The 21,032-nt window shown below is 39.6% G+C and overlaps 2 protein-coding genes across 5 annotated transcripts in view; one reads left to right on the forward strand and one right to left on the reverse strand.

Annotated features, from left to right (window-relative positions):
* The window catches only part of DSC1 (desmocollin 1), a 353,895-nt gene extending 351,910 nt beyond the window's left edge, over positions 1-1,985 (reverse strand). For 3 of the 4 annotated variants that reach the window (XM_027068700.2, XM_027068702.2, XM_053206525.1), the window contains exon 1: positions 1,410-1,548. The gene's annotated coding sequence lies outside the window, so the exon portion shown is untranslated. Of the gene's footprint in view, positions 1-1,409; positions 1,549-1,847 lie in introns of those variants that run through there. The other variant, XM_053206521.1, reaches the window with a different exon arrangement.
* The window catches only part of DSG2 (desmoglein 2), a 50,389-nt gene continuing 30,833 nt past the window's right edge, over positions 1,477-21,032 (forward strand). The window contains exon 1 of the mRNA XM_027068696.2: positions 1,477-2,109. Within this exon, the coding sequence (XP_026924497.2) occupies positions 1,477-2,109 (633 nt within the window). The remainder of the gene's footprint in view (positions 2,110-21,032) is intronic.

Below are 21,032 nucleotides of genomic sequence, written 5' to 3' on the forward strand. Positions count from 1 at the left end.
ACTGGATAGTGTATGTGTTGACACTCTCTCAAAGCCTTGGAATAAATGTCTTCTAGAAGAATACAATTCTGAAACTGACTTTGTCAGCCTCGGGGGGAGACCCAACAATCCAACAGAAATACAGTTTGCGGTAGCTATTTCTCATTCTGGAAGCTACAATTATCATCATTACTAAACAGAAAACAAACCCTTGATAATGAGGCATAAATACTTGCCTATAGGACTCAGGTACAAGAGTACTAATTTTAGGTAGGATTGATATATAGTCTTCAAGGATGATCTGTGAAAGTGTTCTGGTAAAGCCTGCCTTATTTATTTAGATTTCCCAGAGTGATGGGGAATGGGAATTATCACCAAGGTGCTACCACCCACGTCTAGATCAAGACAAAGGAATGGAAACTAGGAGACATACTTCTCTCCTGACTCAACTATGCATCCAATGCTTAAGAGCCTCCCTGGTACTCAGCACTGTTCTAGGCACTGGAAACAGAGTGGAAACTAAGTAGACACTCTTCCTATATACTTAGTCCTCAACTAACTTAATCACTAACACTTAAGTAATAATATGAGAAAAGTCACTCAGCAGTTAAGCCCTAAACAAATAGAGGAGAACGTGGTTTCTCTCCACTCCAAGAGGGAGGGGTGCTTGGCAGCTAGGGAAGAAAGGGACTAAAGAGAAGATGCCAACTTACTGGATCTGAAAAACTGGCAAGATCAGAGCTAGGGAGAGAGGGGTATAAAAAACTGGGAAAGGGACAAGAAAGAGGGCACTTTTGACTACAGAAGGAACTCTGCTATTTTGTTCACAGCGAATGCCAAACTTCTCTTTCTAGTAGGATGTCAACACTTTATACTTTCCTAGGCACTTCCACTACTCCAACATCAATAGTTCACGTTTTGTAGAAGCTTCCTAACCTGGTGCTGATTCTAGTGCCTCCGTTTTTCAAGAAGAGTTCAACTTCACATTTATACCTGCAATAATTAGAGTTCTAACAACTACATTTATTGAACCCGATGTACTATAAACACCGTAGAAGGCTTCACATGCATTTTCCGATTTAATCTTCACAACAGCCCTTTGTGCTGGGTGTTGCTAATCCCATCTAGCAGATCTGGAACTAAGACACAGAGAAGTTGTCCAGGTCACACCGCTAGGGGAGCAAGGATTCTGACCTTTGTTATGCTTTGTGTAAGAGATTTTGTAAATCATATCAAAGAGTCCATCTTTTCCTTAACAACCCCTGGAGTTTCCTCCTAGCCGTTTCTGGTTAACAAAGTCAACTGTCCGTTTAGATCATCTGTGATTTTTTTCTGTGTCTCCTTTACCCAGATAAGCTGCAAACCTGCTGGAAGCAATGAAGAGGCCTTGGGGAGAGAGGCAAGAGGCCTTCACAGAGCCAGCCACCTACATCCTGCTCCAGAACCTCCTTTCCCAGAAGGCAGGCCGCAGGCACCCCGGCTGCAGTGGGGACGCGGATGTCCGCAACACTGTCTTCTCCACTCCACCTGAGCTCCTGGCCCGCGCACATTCACAAAGTTCTGGACCCCTGGGCGGCCTCGGGTGGCCGGGCGCGCTCGCCAGGGGCCGGCAGGTCTCGCTCCGAAGAGCCAGCTTTGCCCTGGGGCTGGCGCCGAGCGGCTCACGCTGCTCAGGCCGAGTCCCGCCGGGTGGCCCAGAGCCTCCGTTGTCCCGGCCACTCTCCCGAGAGGAGGGAACGTGAAGGAGAGGACGGCGGGGCGGGGCCTGCCACCCAAAGTCCCCAGCCCAGGGACGTCACGGTCCCAGGTGCGTGTGCGACGAGGGGCGGGAGTCCACCGCGCGCCTCCCTCCTCCGAGGAATCCCCACCTCAGCGCCCACGACTCCGGCGGGCTCCCGGTTCCATTTTTTCACGGCGGCCGCACCTGGCACCGCGCCCCGGGGCAGGGCGGCGCGGCGGTCGCGGAGAACGACTGTCGGAGCGGGGGCTCCGGGGTGGAGCCGGGGTCGCGCCTGCGGGGACGCGGGGGAGCCGGCGGCGCCTAGCAAGACGAGCCGCCCCAGGCGAGGGCGCGGCGGCGGCGCGGACGCGATGGCGCGGAGCGCGGAGGGCGCCGCGCTGCTTCTTCTGGTGAGTGCGGGTAGCGGGGACGCGGAGCCCCGGGCGAGGGCGAGGGCGAGGGCGCGGGCGCGGGCGGGCAACTTGCCCGCCTCCGCCTGGGCAGAGCCCGGAGCCCGGCGCTCCCTCTTTGTGTCCGGAGGGTGGCAAAGGGCCGGGCAAGCTGCGGCGAGCTCGGACCTCGAGGCTTCGGGAAAACCGACCGCGACTCCGCGTTCGTGTGCGGACCTGTCTGAAGTTCTGCTCCACCGGCCGCCACGCTCCGGCCCCAGCGCCTTCCCGGGCTGTGATCTGTGGGTGTAGCGGGCCAGGAGGCGGGAGCGGCTTTCCTAGAGATCGGGGCTTTGTTTGCTGTCTTCTCCCTCCGACGGGCAACATGGAGGCAGGAGCCGGGCCTCCTTCCAGGAGGTTCGCGATTCTCCCCGGTCCCCGGGGCTGCCGCCTCGCGTCCGCCTCAGTGAAGCGGCCACACCGGGGAAACACCTGTATTCTTAGACGGCAGCGAAGGGCTACAAATAGGGTTTTCAAAAACCGCATTTTACAATTTAATTTTTGTTTGGTAAAGCCACGGTACCGTTAAAATCACCCACACACAGGTTTAACATCAAGTTCACAAAGTTGGTGTTTTAAAGCAATGTCCTGGTGTTAAAGACAAGAAGCATATGTAATGGTAAGATTTTTTTTTTTTTCCTTTTTAAAATGTGATAGAAAGTCGAAGTGCAGGGCCACGGTCCAACTGACTTTTTGGAAGTTACGAGAGAAAAGGTCTTGAACCACTGGAAAATACTGTTCGGTCTCTAGAGCTCCGTTTCTTATGCTTGGTTTCTGTGCTCAGATTGGATTTTAAATATATTTGTTTTCTGTTTGCTAAAGGAATTGCACATGATTAAGAAATGTGCCTGGCTTTAGGGGGTTTTGCTAAATGAGATTTGATAAAGTGACAGTTCTTCTAAGTGTGGGTTCATCTTCCTGAGACTTAAAATATATGTTCAGAGAGATGAGATACAAAATCATACTCAGTTTTCTTACATAATGGTTAACAATTTTTATAAACCACACAAGCTCATTCATTATATTAAAAGTTCTAATTTCCAAAAGATTACCTTTTCTCTATTCCAGAATTGCAGTGGGGGAGGGGGAAAATATATATTTATTTTTATATTAATATATTTATATATTGTTAATACTAGTTGATTATATTGATAGGTATTTTTTTCCTGTTGTGTGTGTGTGTGTGTGTGTGTGTGTGTGTGTATCACAGGGAAAAACACATGACTAATCCAATCTAGGGATTTCATTGAACCCTCTCTTGGAATTATATGATAATTAAAACCTCTGGCACACCACTTTGTTTTCTCACTCTATTTACCCATTGCGTATTGTCGAAGTCATTGAGGTAATTTTCAGCTCAAGCTCATTTTGTTAATAAAACTTCTCTGAGATAATTTAGGATTTTCTTTTTGGCCTCCAGAATAATAGAGCAACTAATACCCTCATTGTGATACCTCCTGGCTAAGGAGAATACCAAGCTAATACAGCACCTGGCTTACTCTGAGGGTTAAATATTAAATTCCTTTCATGTAGGAAAAGAAATTGCCTTTATCCTCAGATGGTATAACAGGCAGGCCAATTGAAGTACATTTATGGAGAAATAGGTAATAATTTACACATATTTTCTATGTTAGCAATCCAGTATTTTTACTCTCTTAGCCAATAGCTGAGTTCTTTATAAAGGGATTGTAATAACTGAACTGGAACAGATTTTGGGGTATTCTTTGTATTTTCTATTATACTTTTTGTGACATAAATTTGAGTATGTTTCTTTTTGGTCAGTGAGCAGTGGACAGTTCCGCATTTTGCCCTCCAGGGTGTTTGAAATTGAAAGTGTCCTCTTTAGTAGAATGGAAAGCAATCATCTGCCAACTTCCTCAAGGAGTTCTTGAGGAAATGGGTCTTTCATAGAAGGGAATATAAATTGTATTCTGTATGGGTCAGAGTTCAGTTGCAGTGCTGATAACAATTCATTGTAGCCAGTTAAAGCAAGAAGGGATTTATTTCAGGGCATTAAGTTGATTGCATAAGTATAGGAAGGATTGAGGAAGGGGACTTCATTTTGAGTTGTCAGTAATGACTTCAAAGCCACACAGCCAAACCCAACCACTTAGGGAGCTGGTACCTTTCCTGTGATCAGAAACCAGCACTGCCACCCCCACAGTGTGGAAATTGCCAAGATCTGGCAATTGCTGCCAAGTCCAGAGCAGTGCCACATTTACTAGGATGCATGCCAGCTAAATGTACCAGGACCCTACCTCTTGACACCCATTACTCTAGTGATAGACACTAGAGCGGTAATAAGATGGCTGCAGAAACCCAACTACAGCCATATCTCAGCTTGCCAGCAAGCAGAGAATACACATAGCTTCTACCTCCTTCTTTCAGATCTCATGTAAATGAGATTGAACCTAAATCATGTTTAGAACTTCAGCTGCAAGGGAGTCTATGACACGTGGTCGTTAGCTTTCCTCTGCAGTTCAGGGAGACACATCAGAAGGGTGATACTGAGTGGCACCCACACAACTATCACATAGTCATTTGAGGCCAACTCTATCAAAATGGAAAGCAGAAATAATTTTGTGAATAAAACCAATCTCTCCTCTTCAAGGGTTTTTTTTTGTTTGTTTGTTTTGTTTTTTGTTTTTTTTACCTGGGATCCACCAACTACCAAATACTCCAAAGGTGGAATTCACAGGGTCCTTAGACATGGCTGGGAATAAATTACATATCTGTTTTTACTAATCTCTATCTGAATTTAGCATTTTTTTAACATTATGAGTGTAAGAAAGACACTGCCTTAGAATTAGTGGTACATGGACGTGTGGGTGGCTTAGTCAGTTGGGAGTCCGACTTCAGCTCAGGTCATGATCTCACAGCTTCTGAGTTCGAGCCCCGCATCAGGCTCTGTGCTGACAGCTTAGAGTCTGGAGCTTGCTTTGGATTCTGGGTCTCCCTCTCTCTCTGCCCTCCCCTGCTCATGCTCTGTGTCTCTGTCTTTCAAAAATAAACATTAAAAAACATTTTTTTAATAATCCCTTTGGTTTACAAAAAAAATAATTAGCAGTACCTGTGTCTTTGTCACAATAGAATTCACAAATATTGTCACATCATACTACAGTTATCTGAAAGTACCCTTTATTCTCATCACTAATAAACTTTCTTTTAGATCTAATTATTAATGTGTTGATAATGCAGTGCATGATATCATTGTACCACAGATTGGTGTTTCTTAAATTTTGACAACTATTTCGATATACAGGATTCATTCATAATCCAATGTTTTTTATTATGTAAATTTAAAAATAGTATTAGGAGAAAGGGCCATAGACTTCACCAGGCTGTTAAAGAGGGCACTTAGGGGAGAGATTTTCCAGTGGCTGCCTCAATTTTGCCTTTGACTAAGTAAGCTTAGTTTTTAAAAATCAAACAACATTTTAAGGATTCCGTGATTGCAAATTGTGTTAGGAACAGTTATATTTACTGTTGTATTAGCTTGTTAGAGTTGCTATAACAAAGTACCAAAAATTGGGTGGTTTCAAACAGCAGAAATTTATCTCACAGTTCTAGATGTTACAAGTCCGAAATCAAGGGCTACATTCCCTCTTAAATCTGTAGGTTTCCTTCCTTGTCTTTTCCTGGTGTTTGGTGGTTCGCCCACAATCTCTAGCTTTCCTGGCCTCTTAGATACATCGCTTCTATCCTCCATCTTCACTTAACATCCTTCCTATGTCTTTTCCTATCATCTTACTCTACACACATCTGAGTCTACGTCCAAATTTCCCCTTTTTATAAATACACTGATCGTGTTGGATTAGGGCTCACGCTAGTGACCTCAGCTAGGTTAAATCTGCAAAGACCCTGTTCCAAATAAGGTCACATTCTGAGATATTAGGGGTTAGGACTTTACCATATGTTCTTTTAAGAGATATATAGTTCATTACATAACAAGTAAGTTCAACTATCTATAAATTATAAAAATTGCCATTATGCTTAATGTTTTAATATACAACTGGATAACAGAATTTAGAGTAAATTCAAGTATAATTTAGATGATACATATTGAAGCCTGTAAGAGTAATCAGTTACATCCAGGGATTTTAGAAACATATGATTTCACATTTGTTTTTGTTTCTAAAAATTAAAAAGTTATGGAAAAATGTCAGCTCTTAACAGAAAATTCTTTAATACTGAACTTAGAGGGAATTATGATTAAAAAAAAAGTATGAGCATTCATTTGGGCTAAATTCTTCCCAATCATTAGACAGACCTGATGAACTAAATTAAAATCCCTAAGGCTGAGGTCCAGAAATATGTATTGATAGAAACTTTCCAGTTAATCTAATTATCAGACATATAGAAGAGTAAGAATTACTGCTCTCAATTTTGCAAAATAGTTTATTCATGGATGAAGCATGCCCATATTTATATGGAAAAAATTATACATTGAACAGCAATTGGTATTTTTTAAACTGCCAAATTGTAGTAAAAATCAGAAGCCTTAATTGAAATCATAAATGAGCTTTAGATCAATTTGAGCATGTCTTAGTCACAGCTTTTTTTCCCCTGTTTTTCAAAGTGCCACAAATTTTAATAGTTGAATAACACTTTTCAAACATATATGATGAGAGATTGTTTTCTCAGTTAAGTTTATCTTAAAGTATCAAATGTATACCACGTATGACATTGTACTATTTTTGTTTATTTCAAGTTATTAAAAACTATTAAGATTTTTATTATATGCAAAGCTTAGGGATTAGAGTCAAGGAATCTAGAACATCAGTATTTATACCATAGTCTAATGGTAATATGGTAATACTCACAAGAAAAAAAACTATGTAGAAACTAACCAAGGTGTTTAGTGACACCTTGCTCAATTTTAAACAACATACCTGACATTGGGAGATCATGAAAAAACCAGACATGTTCTGTCATCATGGTGTTTATGGTCTAGTAAATAAGTAAATGGCTAATTTCCAATTGGGTTATAGTCAGAAGAGCAATGATAAAAAGAATAGACACTACTATGGAGCTTACAGGAGGAGCTCCAGCACTGACCATCCCAGCCAAGATCTGAGAATAATTATAAATTAATGAAATCTGAAGAGAAGAAGGGAGAAGAATGTTCCAGGTAGAGAAAAGAGCAGTTGCAAAGGCCTGAAGACAAGGGCACGTGCTTGGAAGAAATGAAAGAGTTCATTGTAGCTGGAATGTAAGGCAAAACAACATACAGAAAGATGAGTGCAGCCTTCCTGATACCAAGGGAAGCCACAAAAGACTAATTAACAAGTAAGCATTTTTAGGGAGGTGTTCAAATTATTAAGAAATTAAAAAGATGAATTTTGGTTGAGTCGGTCAGGAAAGGGTCAAGAAAGAAGAGAGAGTTGTTGACCAATTGGGAACAATTTTGCCTCATTTTTTTTTTTTCAAAAGAGATTTTTCCAAAATTTAGGATGTTGTAACCAAAGACGGGCAGAAAAGCCCATACAGTACAATGGAGGGAGGGTGCAGCCCAGTAGGAGGATTGTTTTGGGAGCAAGTGTTCTCAAGGAAATATTGGGGGACTAAGATTTGAAAGGGGCATTTTGGTTGTCATAAGGCCCAAGATGCTACTGGTAGTTAATACTTCCAATCCAGGGATGCTAAGCCTCCAGCATTCTTCAGAACCTTCAAGAAGAATTTAGCTACTCATGAATACCTATAGCACTCCCACTGAGAAATGGTGATAGACAAATAGTGAGAGATTCTATTTAGGGATTCATCTCATCTCTGTTCTCTTTTGAAAATGCAAATATCAGGACAACTGGGTTGCTCAGTCACTTGAGTGTCCAACTCTTGATTTTGGCTCAGGTCATGGTCCCTGGTTTGTGGGATCTAGCCCTGTATCTGCCTCCATGCTAAGCATGGAGCCTGCTTGGAATTCTTTCTCTTTCCCTCTGCCCCTCTCCCCCACTAGCACTCTCTCTCTCTCTAAAATAAAAGAAAAAAAAAAAACAAGAAAATGCAAATATCTCTGGTTAATTGAAACTTGATACATTCATTCATTCAGCAAATATTACTGAGCATCTACTCTGTGCCAAACACGTCTATGTCTCACATCAAAATCACACCTGCATGGCAATTATTTTCATCAGCTAAGCAGGTGCTGCCTGGCTGAATGGAGAATGAGAGGGCAAATTTGGGTGGAAATGAGATGAGAAGAGAGTTCAGATATCCGCTCTTCTAAAGTACCTCCATCCCATTACTCTTTCAAGTTCCCCACAATGCAAACTAAAAAAATAGAATAAAATTAGGAGGAGGGTTCAGATGGCAATGTAGAAAAATCCTGATCTCACCTCTTCCCACAGACACAATAAATCCACAACTATATATGGAATAATTCCCTGTGAAGGGGACCTAGAAATTGGGTCCCTCCACAGCAGGGGACAGCAACAAGGTAGGTAGAAGAGGACAACAGTAGTAGATATGGTTGCATATCTACAATGATTAGTTAAGGAATGCACAAAATAATAAGACATAAATATCACATCAAAAACATAAAACATGAGGTCGGGGGCAGAAATGTAGTCCTTTTAGGAAGCATTCAAACTTAAGTGACCACCAACTTAAAATAGATGGTTATGTACATAGGTTGTTATATATGAACCTCATAGTAACCACAGCCAAAAACCTATAATAGATACACAAATAAAGTGAAAGGATTCCAAACAGCACCAAAGAAAGTCACAAATCATAAGAGAAGAAGAAAAGAACAGAGAACTACAGAAACAACCAGAAAACAATGAACAAAATGGCAATAAATACATACCTATCAATAATTAATTTAAATGTAAATGGACTACCTGCTCCAATCCAAAGACACAGAATGGCTAAATGGGTAAAAAACATCAAGACCCATCTATATGCTGCCTACAAGAAACTCACTTCATATCTAAATACATACACAGACTGAAAGTGAAGATGTAGAAAAACATTCCATATACATGGAAACAGAAAGCAATCTGGGGGTAGCAATACTTAGACAAAATAGACTTCAAAACAAAGGCTGTAACAAGAGATAAAGAAGGGGATCACATAATGATAAAGGGGTCAATTCAACACAAAGATACACCACTTGTAAATACTTATGCATCCAACACAGGAGCACCTAAATACATAAAGCAAATATTGACAGACACAGAGGGAGAAATTGGTGGTAATACAGTAACAGTAAAGGACTTTAACACCTCACTTACATCAATGGATAGATCATCTAGAACCAAAATTAAGAAGGAAACATTGACCTTGAATGACACAATAGACCAAATGGACTTAATAGATTATTACAGAATGTTTTCATCCAAAAACAGAAGAATACACATTCTTCTCCAGTGCATGTGGAACATTCTCCAGGATAGATCACGTTAGGCCACAAAACAAATCTCAATAAATTTAAGATTGAAATCATATTAAGCATTTTTTCTGACCACAATGGTATGAAACTAGAAATCAACTGCAAGAAGAAATCTGGAAAAAACATAAACACATAAAGATTCAAACATGTTACTAAACATCTGTTGGGCCAATGAAGAAATCAAAGAGGAAAGGGGTGCCTGGACGGCTCTGTCAGTTGAGTAGCTGACTCTTGATGTTAGCTTAGGTCATGATCCCAGGTCATGGGATCAAGCCCTGCATCGGGCTCCACACTGATCATGGAGCCTGCTTGGGATTCTCTCTCTCCCTTTGCCCCTTTCCCCTGCTCGTGCACTCTCTCTCTGTTAAAAAAAAAAGAGAGAGAAAGAAAGAAAGAAAAAATTAAAAAGTACTTTGAGAGAAACAAAAATGAAAACACAATGTTCCAAAAGTCTATGGGATATAGCAAAAGCAGTTTTAAGAGGGAATCTTATAATAATACAGGCCCATCTCAAGAAACAAGAGAAATTTCAAATAGATAATTTAACCTTTCACCTGAAGGAACTAGAAAAAGAATAAAGCCTGAAGTTAGTAGAAAGAAGGAAGTAATAAAGATCAGAGCAGAAACATCTTAAATAGAAAAGAAACTACGAGCTGGTTTTTTAAAAGATAAAATTGATAAACTTTCAGCCAGACTCATCAAGAAAAGTATCAGAGCCCAAATAAATAAAGTCAGAAATGAGAAGTTAAAACCAATACCACAGAAATACAAATGATCATGAGACTGCTATGAACAATTTACATACCAACAAATTGGCAGCAAGGAAGAAATGGTTAAATTCCTGGAAATATACAGTCATCCAAGACTGATCATGTAAATTGGTACAGCCACTATAGAAAACAGTATGGAGGTTCCGCAAAAAATTAAAAATAGAATTACCGTATGACCCAACAATTCCTCTTCTAGGTATTTCTCCGAAGAAAATGAAAACACTAACTGAAAAGTACATATGTGCCCATATGTTCATTGCAAGCCAACACATGGAATTTGCCTAAATGTCCCGTCGATAAATGGATGTGATACACACACACACACACACACACACACACACACATCAACTGACCCACTGTGTCCCTTGCAGTGCCCTACTTTTTTGTCTAGTATCTTTCCTCCCTACTCAAAAGGTTTCCCCAAGATCTAAGCTTAACAGGTTTACAATCTGTGCTCTGAGAATTGCATCCTTCTAGCCATTCAGATTTTCAGGATCCTCTCACCCCTTCCCGTATCCTCCATGTATGAAGCATTGTCAAGGATTAGCTGTGTCCTAATGAAGACCTGCCTTCTCTTGGGGCACATGGTTGGCTCAGTCGGTTGAGTGTCCAACTTTGACTCAGGTCATGACCTCATGGTTTGTGAGTTCGAGTCCCACATCAGGCTCTGTGTTGACAGCTCAGAGCCTGGAGCCTGCTTCAGATTCTGTCTCCCTCTCTCTCTGCCCCTCCCCTATTCATGCTGTCTCTCTCTTTCTCAAAAATAAATAAATAAACATTAAAAATAAATAAATACTTGCCTTCACCCATCCATCCTTGTGCCATTCCTCTATGCTGTTCCTCATTTTATCTCCTCTGGCTTATTACTATAATGTTCAAAGTGCCACCTGCCTTTCATCTTCCACAGTACTGCCAGAAAACCTCTGGAGCTCTAGTGTTAGAGTATCCCTAATCAGAACTTGTCGATGACTCCCACTTATAAGATAAGTGAAGAATTTTAGCACAACTTTTTGTCCTTATTTTCTACGTACCACTGTAACACAGTCTAGGTGCCAAACTGCCAAACTTCTTGTTCTTTGCCCTCCATCTCCATGTAGTGGCACATGCTGCCTTTGAATGGATCGTTTCCATCTTCCTGCAATCTGCACAGATTCTGCTCCCTCTCAAGGCCAAGCCCACTGCCACCTCCTTCCCTAAACCTCTCCTGATTCCCCTAGCAGAAAGTGGTTTCTGCATTTCTCCAGAACTGTTTTTGCAGCTGTCATTTGCACAATTAACTTTTTCTACCCTATGTTATAGTTATTTATATATTCTTTATCTCTCCTACTACACTGTGAGTTTCAGAGCAGAATCTAAATGTCATTTGTCTATACACTAGCTAATTGTCTGGGACACAGTAGTAGTCTTTAAAAACCCAAGAGTTGGGGCATCTGGGTGGTTCAGTCGATTAAGCATCAGGCTCTTGACTTCAGCTCAGGTTATGATCTCACGGTTGGTGAGTCTGAGTCCCACATCAGGCTTAATGCTGATAAATGTGGAACCCGCTTAGGATTCTCTCTCTCTATGTCTCTTCCCCTCCCAATTCGTGCTCTCTTTCTCTCTCAAAATAAATAAGTTAAAAAAAAAGAGTCAAAGCATCTTTCTATGTTTGGGAAAGCTGGAATAATGTGAATTTCCTTTGTTTAAAAAATATATTTACTGGGGTACCTGGATGGCTCAGTTGGTTAAGTATCCAACTTTGGCTCAGGTCATGATCTGGCAGTTCATGGGTTCAAGCCATGCATTGGGCTCTGTGCTGACAGCTCAGAGCTCAGAACCTGGAGCCTTTTTTGGATTCTGTGTTTCCCTCTGTCTCTGCCCTCACCCCCTGTTCTCTTTCTCTTTCTCTCTCTCTCTCTCTCTCAAAAATAAATAAGTATTAAAAAATTTTTTAAAAACATATTTACTGTCTAATTAGTCATCAGTCTGACCTGAACTTCCAGATTATTGATTTAGTTTCATTACAAATTAGAATTTTTCTACAAAGGAAAGAAAAGAGAGACAAAAAATGTAAATTAAGATTTGCCTAATTTCACAGATAATAGTCCTGCAAAAAGATTCATACAACTTTCTAAAGCCCTTGATTTTCACAGTTTTTAATTTTGCCTTCACTTATTTGAGGCCAATTGAAAATGCCTGTTTTCCAGTTTGAACCTTGGAGTACACTGTTGCCTTACTGACAGACCAGTGCCATCTAATGGTGAAGAGGGACAGTCTGAAGCTCGTGATTTTCTTAAACTTCGGGGGATGGAAATCTGGTTTCTTTACTTTTTTAGTGTAATTTTCAGGAATATATTATAGCAAAAAGGTGGAAACAGCATCATTTTTGTCTATCAAATTATGTGAGATAATTTATATAGATTTACTAAGATTTTTCCTGATTCCAAAAGCATTCATAGCAGTTATAGAAAACAAATAACAATAAAATGGTAAAATATTTCAAAAATAATAAATGCTCAAGATCAGCAAAACTTAAACTAGAAAAGATGTAAAAGAGGAGGAAACACTATTTAAAGTAATCCTGTTATATTGATTACTACTTCTAAAATGAAAAATCTTCTTGTGATAGAAATCACTCAGTTCCTGTATTTCCTAGTTTAGAATCTATCGTTTCACACATCTTTGTAGTTGAGGATTTATTATCCAGTCAATGAATTATCCAGGCACATTCTTCCCTTTCCTTTGCTACTCTGGTTTTATACAATGGTTTTCAAAAGTGTGATCAGACCTTAAGCATCAGCATAACCAGGAAACTACAGATTCTTATGCCCCCTGATTCACAGACTGATAACTGGAAATTCTCTGCTGGAACCTGGCAGTCTGTATTTTAACAAGGCGATTCTGATGCCACTCAAGCTTGAGAACCACTGCTAACATCCCTATTAGAAAATAATTGGAAGAAAAAAGATTAAATATTTTAAAAGCTTACATTTAATTACTTGTTAGCAACTCTGATTTAAAAAAAAAAATGTTTTAAGGACCAAATAAAATAACATGGACTTTTATGGACCTTCAGTTTAAATGTCTATATCCAGGAAGATATAGGAGCAGTCTATGATGACACAAAACTCAACTTGAAGTAAGAATTCGTAATGTGACCTAACAACTCAAGGGTAGCACAGCATTGCCAAATCCACATTTTAAAATTTTGGGGGGCAGTTAATAATTCCAAAGAAAATATCTTCTTCTTTAAAGCTTCTTTAAAGTCATCAATATGACTCACTCAAAGCCCTATTTGTTACATTAAGATTAGCCCAAACATTATAAGAGTAGGTGAAAGGTTATGACAAATCATATAATTTATTACATTCAGTCTTAAAGTATGTAGTTTTACTATCTAAAATTCAAGCTCAGAATTGAAACATTAAAGTTAAAAATACTGCTTTTCTTGGCTATTGAGGTTTTTTTTAAGTACCAACTGTGAAAACAAATACAAGTGTATATATAAATTCAGTTTTTTTGTTTTTTACATTTTTTTAATGTTTATATTTGAGAGAGTGTGGGTGGGGGAGGGGCAGAGAGAGACAGAGACAGAATCTGAAGCAGACTCCAGGCTCTAAGCTGTCAGCACAGAGAACAATGCAAGGCCCAAACCCATGAGCCATGAAATCATGACCAGGGCAAAAGTCGGATGCTTAACTGACTGAGCCACCCAGGTCCCCCGTGATTAGTTTTTTTAATAAAGCTACTCTAGGAATTGTCTTTAATGTATGGTCACATATAAGTTGAATAAAATATTATAGACATTTTTAAGTTGGTATTTTCTAAATGAATTATAATGTTTAGCCATAAAAAAAGACATTTTGTAAAAACTACGTCCCCTCCCTTAAGAAAAAAAAAATTAAGCAAGATTAAGAGAAAGAGTATAGTAGGTGAAATTCTAACATAAATCTGACCCTATCAGGTTAATCAGAGTAGCTCACCAAAATTACTGGTCCACTCTTACTGCACTGGGTCACTTGAACCTAAGTTTATGTCATTACAGAGGTCCTGCCACGACCTTCTTGGGGCTACAGAGGCTAGTCTAGCTCTGTCTATACAAATAGAAAAATCAGGATCTGCGATCATGGAAATAAACAAGTGGCATCCATGGCCCTAATGTCATTTTATTTCTATTAGATTATTTTCGCCAAAGCTGACAAAGCTTAGGAATGGATTGGGGATAAACCAAGGATCCTTGGGAGCAGTTTCTGGTTTTGCCTTCCACACAGTAAAATGGAGAAACAAAGAATTTTAACACCTTCTTCTTCTTTGAAAGGGTGGGTGAGAATGGAGAATAACACAGGTGTTTCTGTGATTATCCAGGGGATGGGCATGAGTTTGACTAACTAACAACAACAGGTACATGCTAGATCATCTCTATTTGAGTCCTTAAGATTGTCTATTGACCACACTACTGACTTGCCAGAATAGAAATAAGCCATTAGAATAGAATGCCTCAAGTTTGGAATGGTGTTTAAACTACCTTGTATCCCTCTACATTTATCTCTAATAAGATATCTACTGGTCTGAGATATTAACGTGTAAGGAGTCACCTTACTATGGACTCAGAAACATGGAATAAATCTTCAAGATCATCTATTTCAGATCAAAAATGAATTAATCAGGAGGAGATGTCATCTAGTGACTCATAAGTCCTCCTGAATTCTGCTTGTTAAACTCATAAAGGTGACTTCATAATAGGAAGTCTTTTAAAGGTGCTGACCTTGAGAACAAACAGTACATTGACTAATCATTTTTTGCAGTGATGTTTGATTTGCCCTCATGCCTCTGCCAAAAGAAAAATTATTTTCTTGCCAGTTACCAGGAAGTCCAGTTTGACAAGATGAGTAGGATCCAGTGGTAAAAATAAAAACTTTTTTTTTAACTTTAGTAAATTGGAAAAGCTTTTGAAGGATTTTTATGGTTTATATAAAAATACGACTTGTTTGGGTGCAAAGACTAGAAGTTTATTTTTCCTTTTCAGTCTTTTTTTTTTAAGTTTATTCATTTATTGAGAGAGAGAGAGAGTGCGTGTGAGCAGGGAAAGGGCAGAGAGAGGGAGAGAGAGAGAATCACAGCAGGCTCTGCACTGTTAGAGCCTGAAGCGGGGCTCAAACCCTCAAACCGTGAGATCATGACCTGAGCCGAAGTCAAGAGCCAGATGCTTAACCGACTGACACACCCAGGCTCCCCTCTCTTCAGTATTAAAGGCATTTTGCACATGAAACTTTTCTGTCGCCAAGTTCCTGTGAGAAAAAAACTATAGATTTCATACTTGGGAGAAGCCATAATGGTCATCTCGTCCAGGCATTCTTGCGATGCTTGAAACCCTTTAACCACATCCCCACAGGATGTCACTTAAACTTACAGAGCTGGAAATGTTCAAAGGCAAGTGGGAAGAAGTAGGAATGGAGGACAGAAGTCAGAGTGTCAGTTATTCCACTTACATTGCCTGCAATTTGGAAATTTGCATAAATCCATGGTCTCCTGAAATTTGTATGACCTTGGTTAGGTATTATAGTAGCTTCCTATCAAAGACACATGGTCTAAATCAAGGTATTTCAACCTCAGCATTTTGTCATTTGGAGCCAGATAATGCTTTGTTGGGGGAGCCTATCCTGTGCATAACAGGATATTGAGCAGCATCTCTGGTCTCTACCCACTAGATGCCAGTAGCACCTCACCCTGGTTTGACAACCTCCCTGCCCTCCACACTCGTTTCAAAACCAAAAATGTCTGCAGATGTTACCAAATGTCCCAGATGGCTCCAGGGTGGGGGAGGAAGTTGTATATGAAATCTCCCCCCCCCCCCGCCCCCACTGAGAACTGCTTGTACAAATTAAGGAAGTGATCTGGAAACATCCAGATTATTTACTTGGAGTAAGTAGAAAGGAGTAGTTAAGATCTTAACTATTTCCTTAATCAAATAAGCAGTCTCACAATTAACAAAATGTTAGTACAATTCTCTTGGTTTTTTTGTTGTTTTTTTGTTTCTGTTTTGTGCACGTGTGGAGCAATTATTTCAGTCCATCATATTTTATTAAGTGTCTGTGAGAACAGGCTACTGCTGTAGGTGCTATAAAAATGCAGATAGCATTTACATAACTATTTGTAGAACTATTCCGTGACACCCTCAGCTTTAAGATGCACATCAATTTTTGTACCTTTTTTTTATAACACAAGAAAAAATAGACAAATCACAAGTGTACTGAACTGCTATATTTTCACAAACTGAACATAGCATAGGATCAGCAACCAGATTAAGAAACAGGACGACCAGCACCCAGAAGCCCTAACATCATCTCCACTGACTCACTTCCCTCTTGTAGCATCAACCTGGATTACTGATACCATTCTTTCCCCATGCCTGACCCTTCCATTTGCCAGAAGGTCTGCCTGACTTACTCCCCCATTCCATTCCAGTCTCTATGAAGATAGAATCTCTTCTGAGAGCCTCCTCACAGTCCTAAATCACTCTCTACCACCCTGTCCCTGCTTTAATTTTCTTTACAGCTATCACAACCTATTTTTGTCTGTCTCTCGAACAAGTAAGAATCCAAGAGGATAAGAACATACCATAGCATATTGTAGAAGCTCAGGAAATTGAAGGCATGAATGAATCCAAATTTCAGAAATTTTAAGATGAAGAAAATGCAAATCATAGAATTAAGGAAATACCATCATAGTTCTATTTACTGAATGCCTGCTATATGCCAATCACTGCAATAATCACTCTCATATGTTATATCTTTCATTATGCACTATAACCCTGCAATATGTGCTTTCAGATTCAAGTAACAAAACCCAACTGAAAGTAGATTAAACAAAAATAATGTTTAATATCTCTAAAAAAATGGTCCATAGATGGGGTGGTCCCAGTTTTGACCAATTTTTTACCTCAGAGATGTTATGGTTTCAGTTTGGTTTCTCTTGTCATTTTATTAGCTCTCTCCTCGTGGTCACAGATGGCTCTAGCCATTCCAAATGCCGTGTCCTTGCTCAGCAATCTCCAGAAGAAAGTAAAAAGAGAGGCTGTGCATATACTTCTCTTCTTATCAAAGAGGAGAGTCATTTCCAGGCTCTCCAGATATCTCATTGGCCAAAATTCTCTTCTACATTGTTCTAGGTTGAATGTTTGTGTCCTCCCACCCCACCCCCGATTCCTGTGTAGATGCCCTAACTCCCAAAGTGATAGGATTAGTGCCCTTACAAGAAGAGACAAGAGAGCCCAAGCTCAAGCTCTTCCTCTTCATGTGTGGACATAGCAAGAAGGCTGCTGTCTGCAAGCCAAGAAGGGAGTCCTTATTGGGAACTGACTTCGCCAGTACCTTATCTTGGACTTTCCAGCCTCCATAACTCTCAGAAATAAATTTCTGTTGTTTAAGCCACCCAATCTATAGTGTTGTTATGGCAGCCTGACCTGACTAATACACACATTTACGCATAAACTAGTCACCATCAAAGTGAAGGAGACTATGACGTTTTGGCATATACCAATCATTACTCAGCTTCATCACCTGGGCAGTGTCTACCTGCTACCTGAACAAAATGGGGTTTTGTAAATGCTAAAATGAGAGGAAATGACAATTAGCTATACAATTGAAAATGTCTGCCACAGATGTATTATTAATTCTTATGTTACACATAAGGAAACAAAGCAATTTATTGAGCAGAATCAGGATTTTAATCTAGGTATGACTGTTTCCTAAGTCATGCACTTTGCACCAGCTGATACTGCTTGTCAAAAATAATTACAACAGAGTCTTTTCTGTAATAACAAAGTTAAGAAGAACTCTGTTTTTATGATTCACCTGAAAAAAGTGGCTGAGGAGACTGGGAACAATTTCATAATGGGTGTACTACATCTCTGTCCAGATCTTGGCTTCTTAATACCATTCCCCCCTATTAGAATTCAGGGCTATTTGGAAAAATGGCTCATTATAAAGCTGAAATAGGAGAAACAGAAGATGGCCCTGGAACATCTTGTGATGCTAGATAGTAAGGGAGAGCTCAAAATACAAAAAGGTGGGAACACGTCAAACATAGGAACAGAATCTAACCTGAAAGATCTTCCAGTGCCTAAAGCTGGAACTATTTGATTTGAACCACAAAATTAATAAAATAGTATTGGTTTATAACCCACAGAATAATAAATATGCATGAGTCCATACTGATATAAATGATTAAATGGACAAACAAATGAGGGAAGAGGAAATGAAGCTTTCCTGCCAAAGAATTCCATGTAATATGTATACGTGCCTCTCTTATAGGAAGTGAGGCTTAATCTCTCTCCTCCCCCAGTCCCCACCCTAAAAGAGCTAGACTTAGTGACTCAACTTGCAAGGAATAGAGTACAGAAAGGGAAAAGTAGAACTTCACAGTGGAGAAACCTGCAAAGGCTACCTTAGCCAACAACGTCATATGGCTATCCTGTACCCCTGATACAATGTGATGAAAAGGGCACTTCACCACTCCATGGTGTTCTTTCCAAAAGCACATCACTCTGGTCTGATCGTGAAATAAATCAACAGATAAAACCAAATTGGAGGACATCTTACAGGATATTTGGCCGGTATCAGAACTGTCAGGATCATAAACAGGGAAAGACTGAAAAACAGTCACAGACCAGAGGAGATATCCCAGTTGTAGTATGGGATGCTACCTGGATGCTGGAACAGAAAAAAGACATTAAGTCTGGAATTTAGCTAACTCTACATTCTATAAATATACCAATGTCAGTATCTTAATTTTGACAAGTGTACAGTAGCTATTTAAGAAGTCAGTGGGGAAAATGGGTAAGGGAACCCTGCACTATCTTTGCAACATTTATGCAAATCTAAAGTCATTCCTAAATCTCAAAAAAAATCTATTTTTAAAATTTTTTAATGTTTATTTTTGAGAGAGAGAGAGAGACAGCGCGAGCAGGAGAGGGGCAGAGAGAGAGGGAGACACAGAATCCGAAGCAGGCTCCAGGCTCTGAGCTGTCAGCGCAGAACCCGACGCAGGGCTCGAACCCACAAACCCACAAGATCATGACCTGAGCCAAAGTTGGATGCTTAACCCACTAAGCCACCCAGGCACCCCTTAAAAAAATCTACTTTTAAGTGTGTGCTAGCTAATTGAAACTAAGTATTGCTTTGAGTGTTCATTGTACCATTCACTCTACTTTTGCATTATTTTCAATTAAAAACTTAATGTTAAATTCATGAAATAAAAGATTCTCTGCATTCAAGATATTAGCAATCAGGAATGACAAAGTTTCTTGTGTTAACTACTGAGACAGTAGTAAATAAGGCAAACTTCATGTCTTTAATCCTAAATGAACAGCTGCTACTCCTGTAACATTCTACGGTTCTTGCTACTCAAGAACTGACAATGTCAGAATCACCTAAGAGTTAGTAGAAATGCAGGGTATAAGACTGAACTGCATACCTGCTGAATCGAAATCTTTATTTTTAACAAGATCCCCGGTGAGCAAAATGCATGTTAAAGTTTAAGAAACACTGTTTATAACATATGATTGTCTACATTTCTTACAAATAACATCTAAAAACATCTAAAAAGTACATTCCAGGAAAAAAAAAATCAATGAAGAAATACTCTCATAAAGAGTTTGCATTTGAATAGAGAACTATTTTTATTTATGTACTAATGATATTTAGGATGATAACATTTAATAAAATAACATGTAACTATTATACCTTTTTTGCTAGACCAAATAAGAGTTTAGGGAAGAATAAAAGTGGTAACTTTTTTATCTATCCCTCAATATGGCCAGTACAAAGTAAAGAAATCAATGGTTAGGCAAGGAATACATTACATTTTAAGAGTGTCTCCTGATGTGACACTGAGGAATCTTGGATCTAGTCACTACTCTTCCCTTTCAAAAATTCCCACCAGAAAAACATGCAGAGAAGTATAATCCATTCAGCATTGCTTTTGCTTGTTTTTCATACCGTGCCACCTTTGAAAATACGTGAACTTGGGGAGCATAACTTTGAGTAGAGATGTCTGTGGCATTCCTAGCCAATAATAGAGAGGATGAAGTGAGGAAGAAATAATATATCTGGCCATAAAATCGAAAATTAGCCGTGGTTGTTTGTCTGCCCCAGAGAAGCTCAGACTAGAGACTGAGCATCCTGGAATTTCTCTTTGCAGGGGTAGAGATAAGAACATGTCGAAGGTAGAGGAAAGAAAGAAAGATGAAGGATCCACATGTAGAACAGACCCTGCAAGGAGCCTTCAAAGAGATGTGAATAGGTGAAAGAGACCTAGAAATTTTGAAGAAAGCCTTATTTTCCATGATTTATCACCAAGGCTTTGTGGACCCATGTGACCTGAGATGTAGATGAGAAAAGGCAAACAAGACCAAGAAAATACAAATTGAAGGCAGATTATAATGAATTACTGCACAAATGGAAGGTGGGGAAGTGAAGGCAATAAATATAGACAATTTCAGCTTGGAGTCATAGTACAAAAAAGAATATGTAGCAGATTAAATGTTAGCAGAGACAGGGACAGGTAGGGAAGATCTTAATATATTTGGCTAGTCAACGGGAAGGAAATAAACATGTTTGATTAGCCAGTGATGAGTGAAGATAAAAAAAATTAGTGGAAGCAGCGAGGTTCTTGAGAAGATAAATGTAGGAGAATAAGTAGAAAAGGTGAAGATAAATCACACAGATGATGTTTGACTTTGG

The sequence above is a fragment of the Acinonyx jubatus genome, chromosome D3 (assembly GCF_027475565.1).
Source record: "Acinonyx jubatus isolate Ajub_Pintada_27869175 chromosome D3, VMU_Ajub_asm_v1.0, whole genome shotgun sequence".
NCBI classification, from domain to species: domain Eukaryota; kingdom Metazoa; phylum Chordata; class Mammalia; order Carnivora; family Felidae; genus Acinonyx; species Acinonyx jubatus.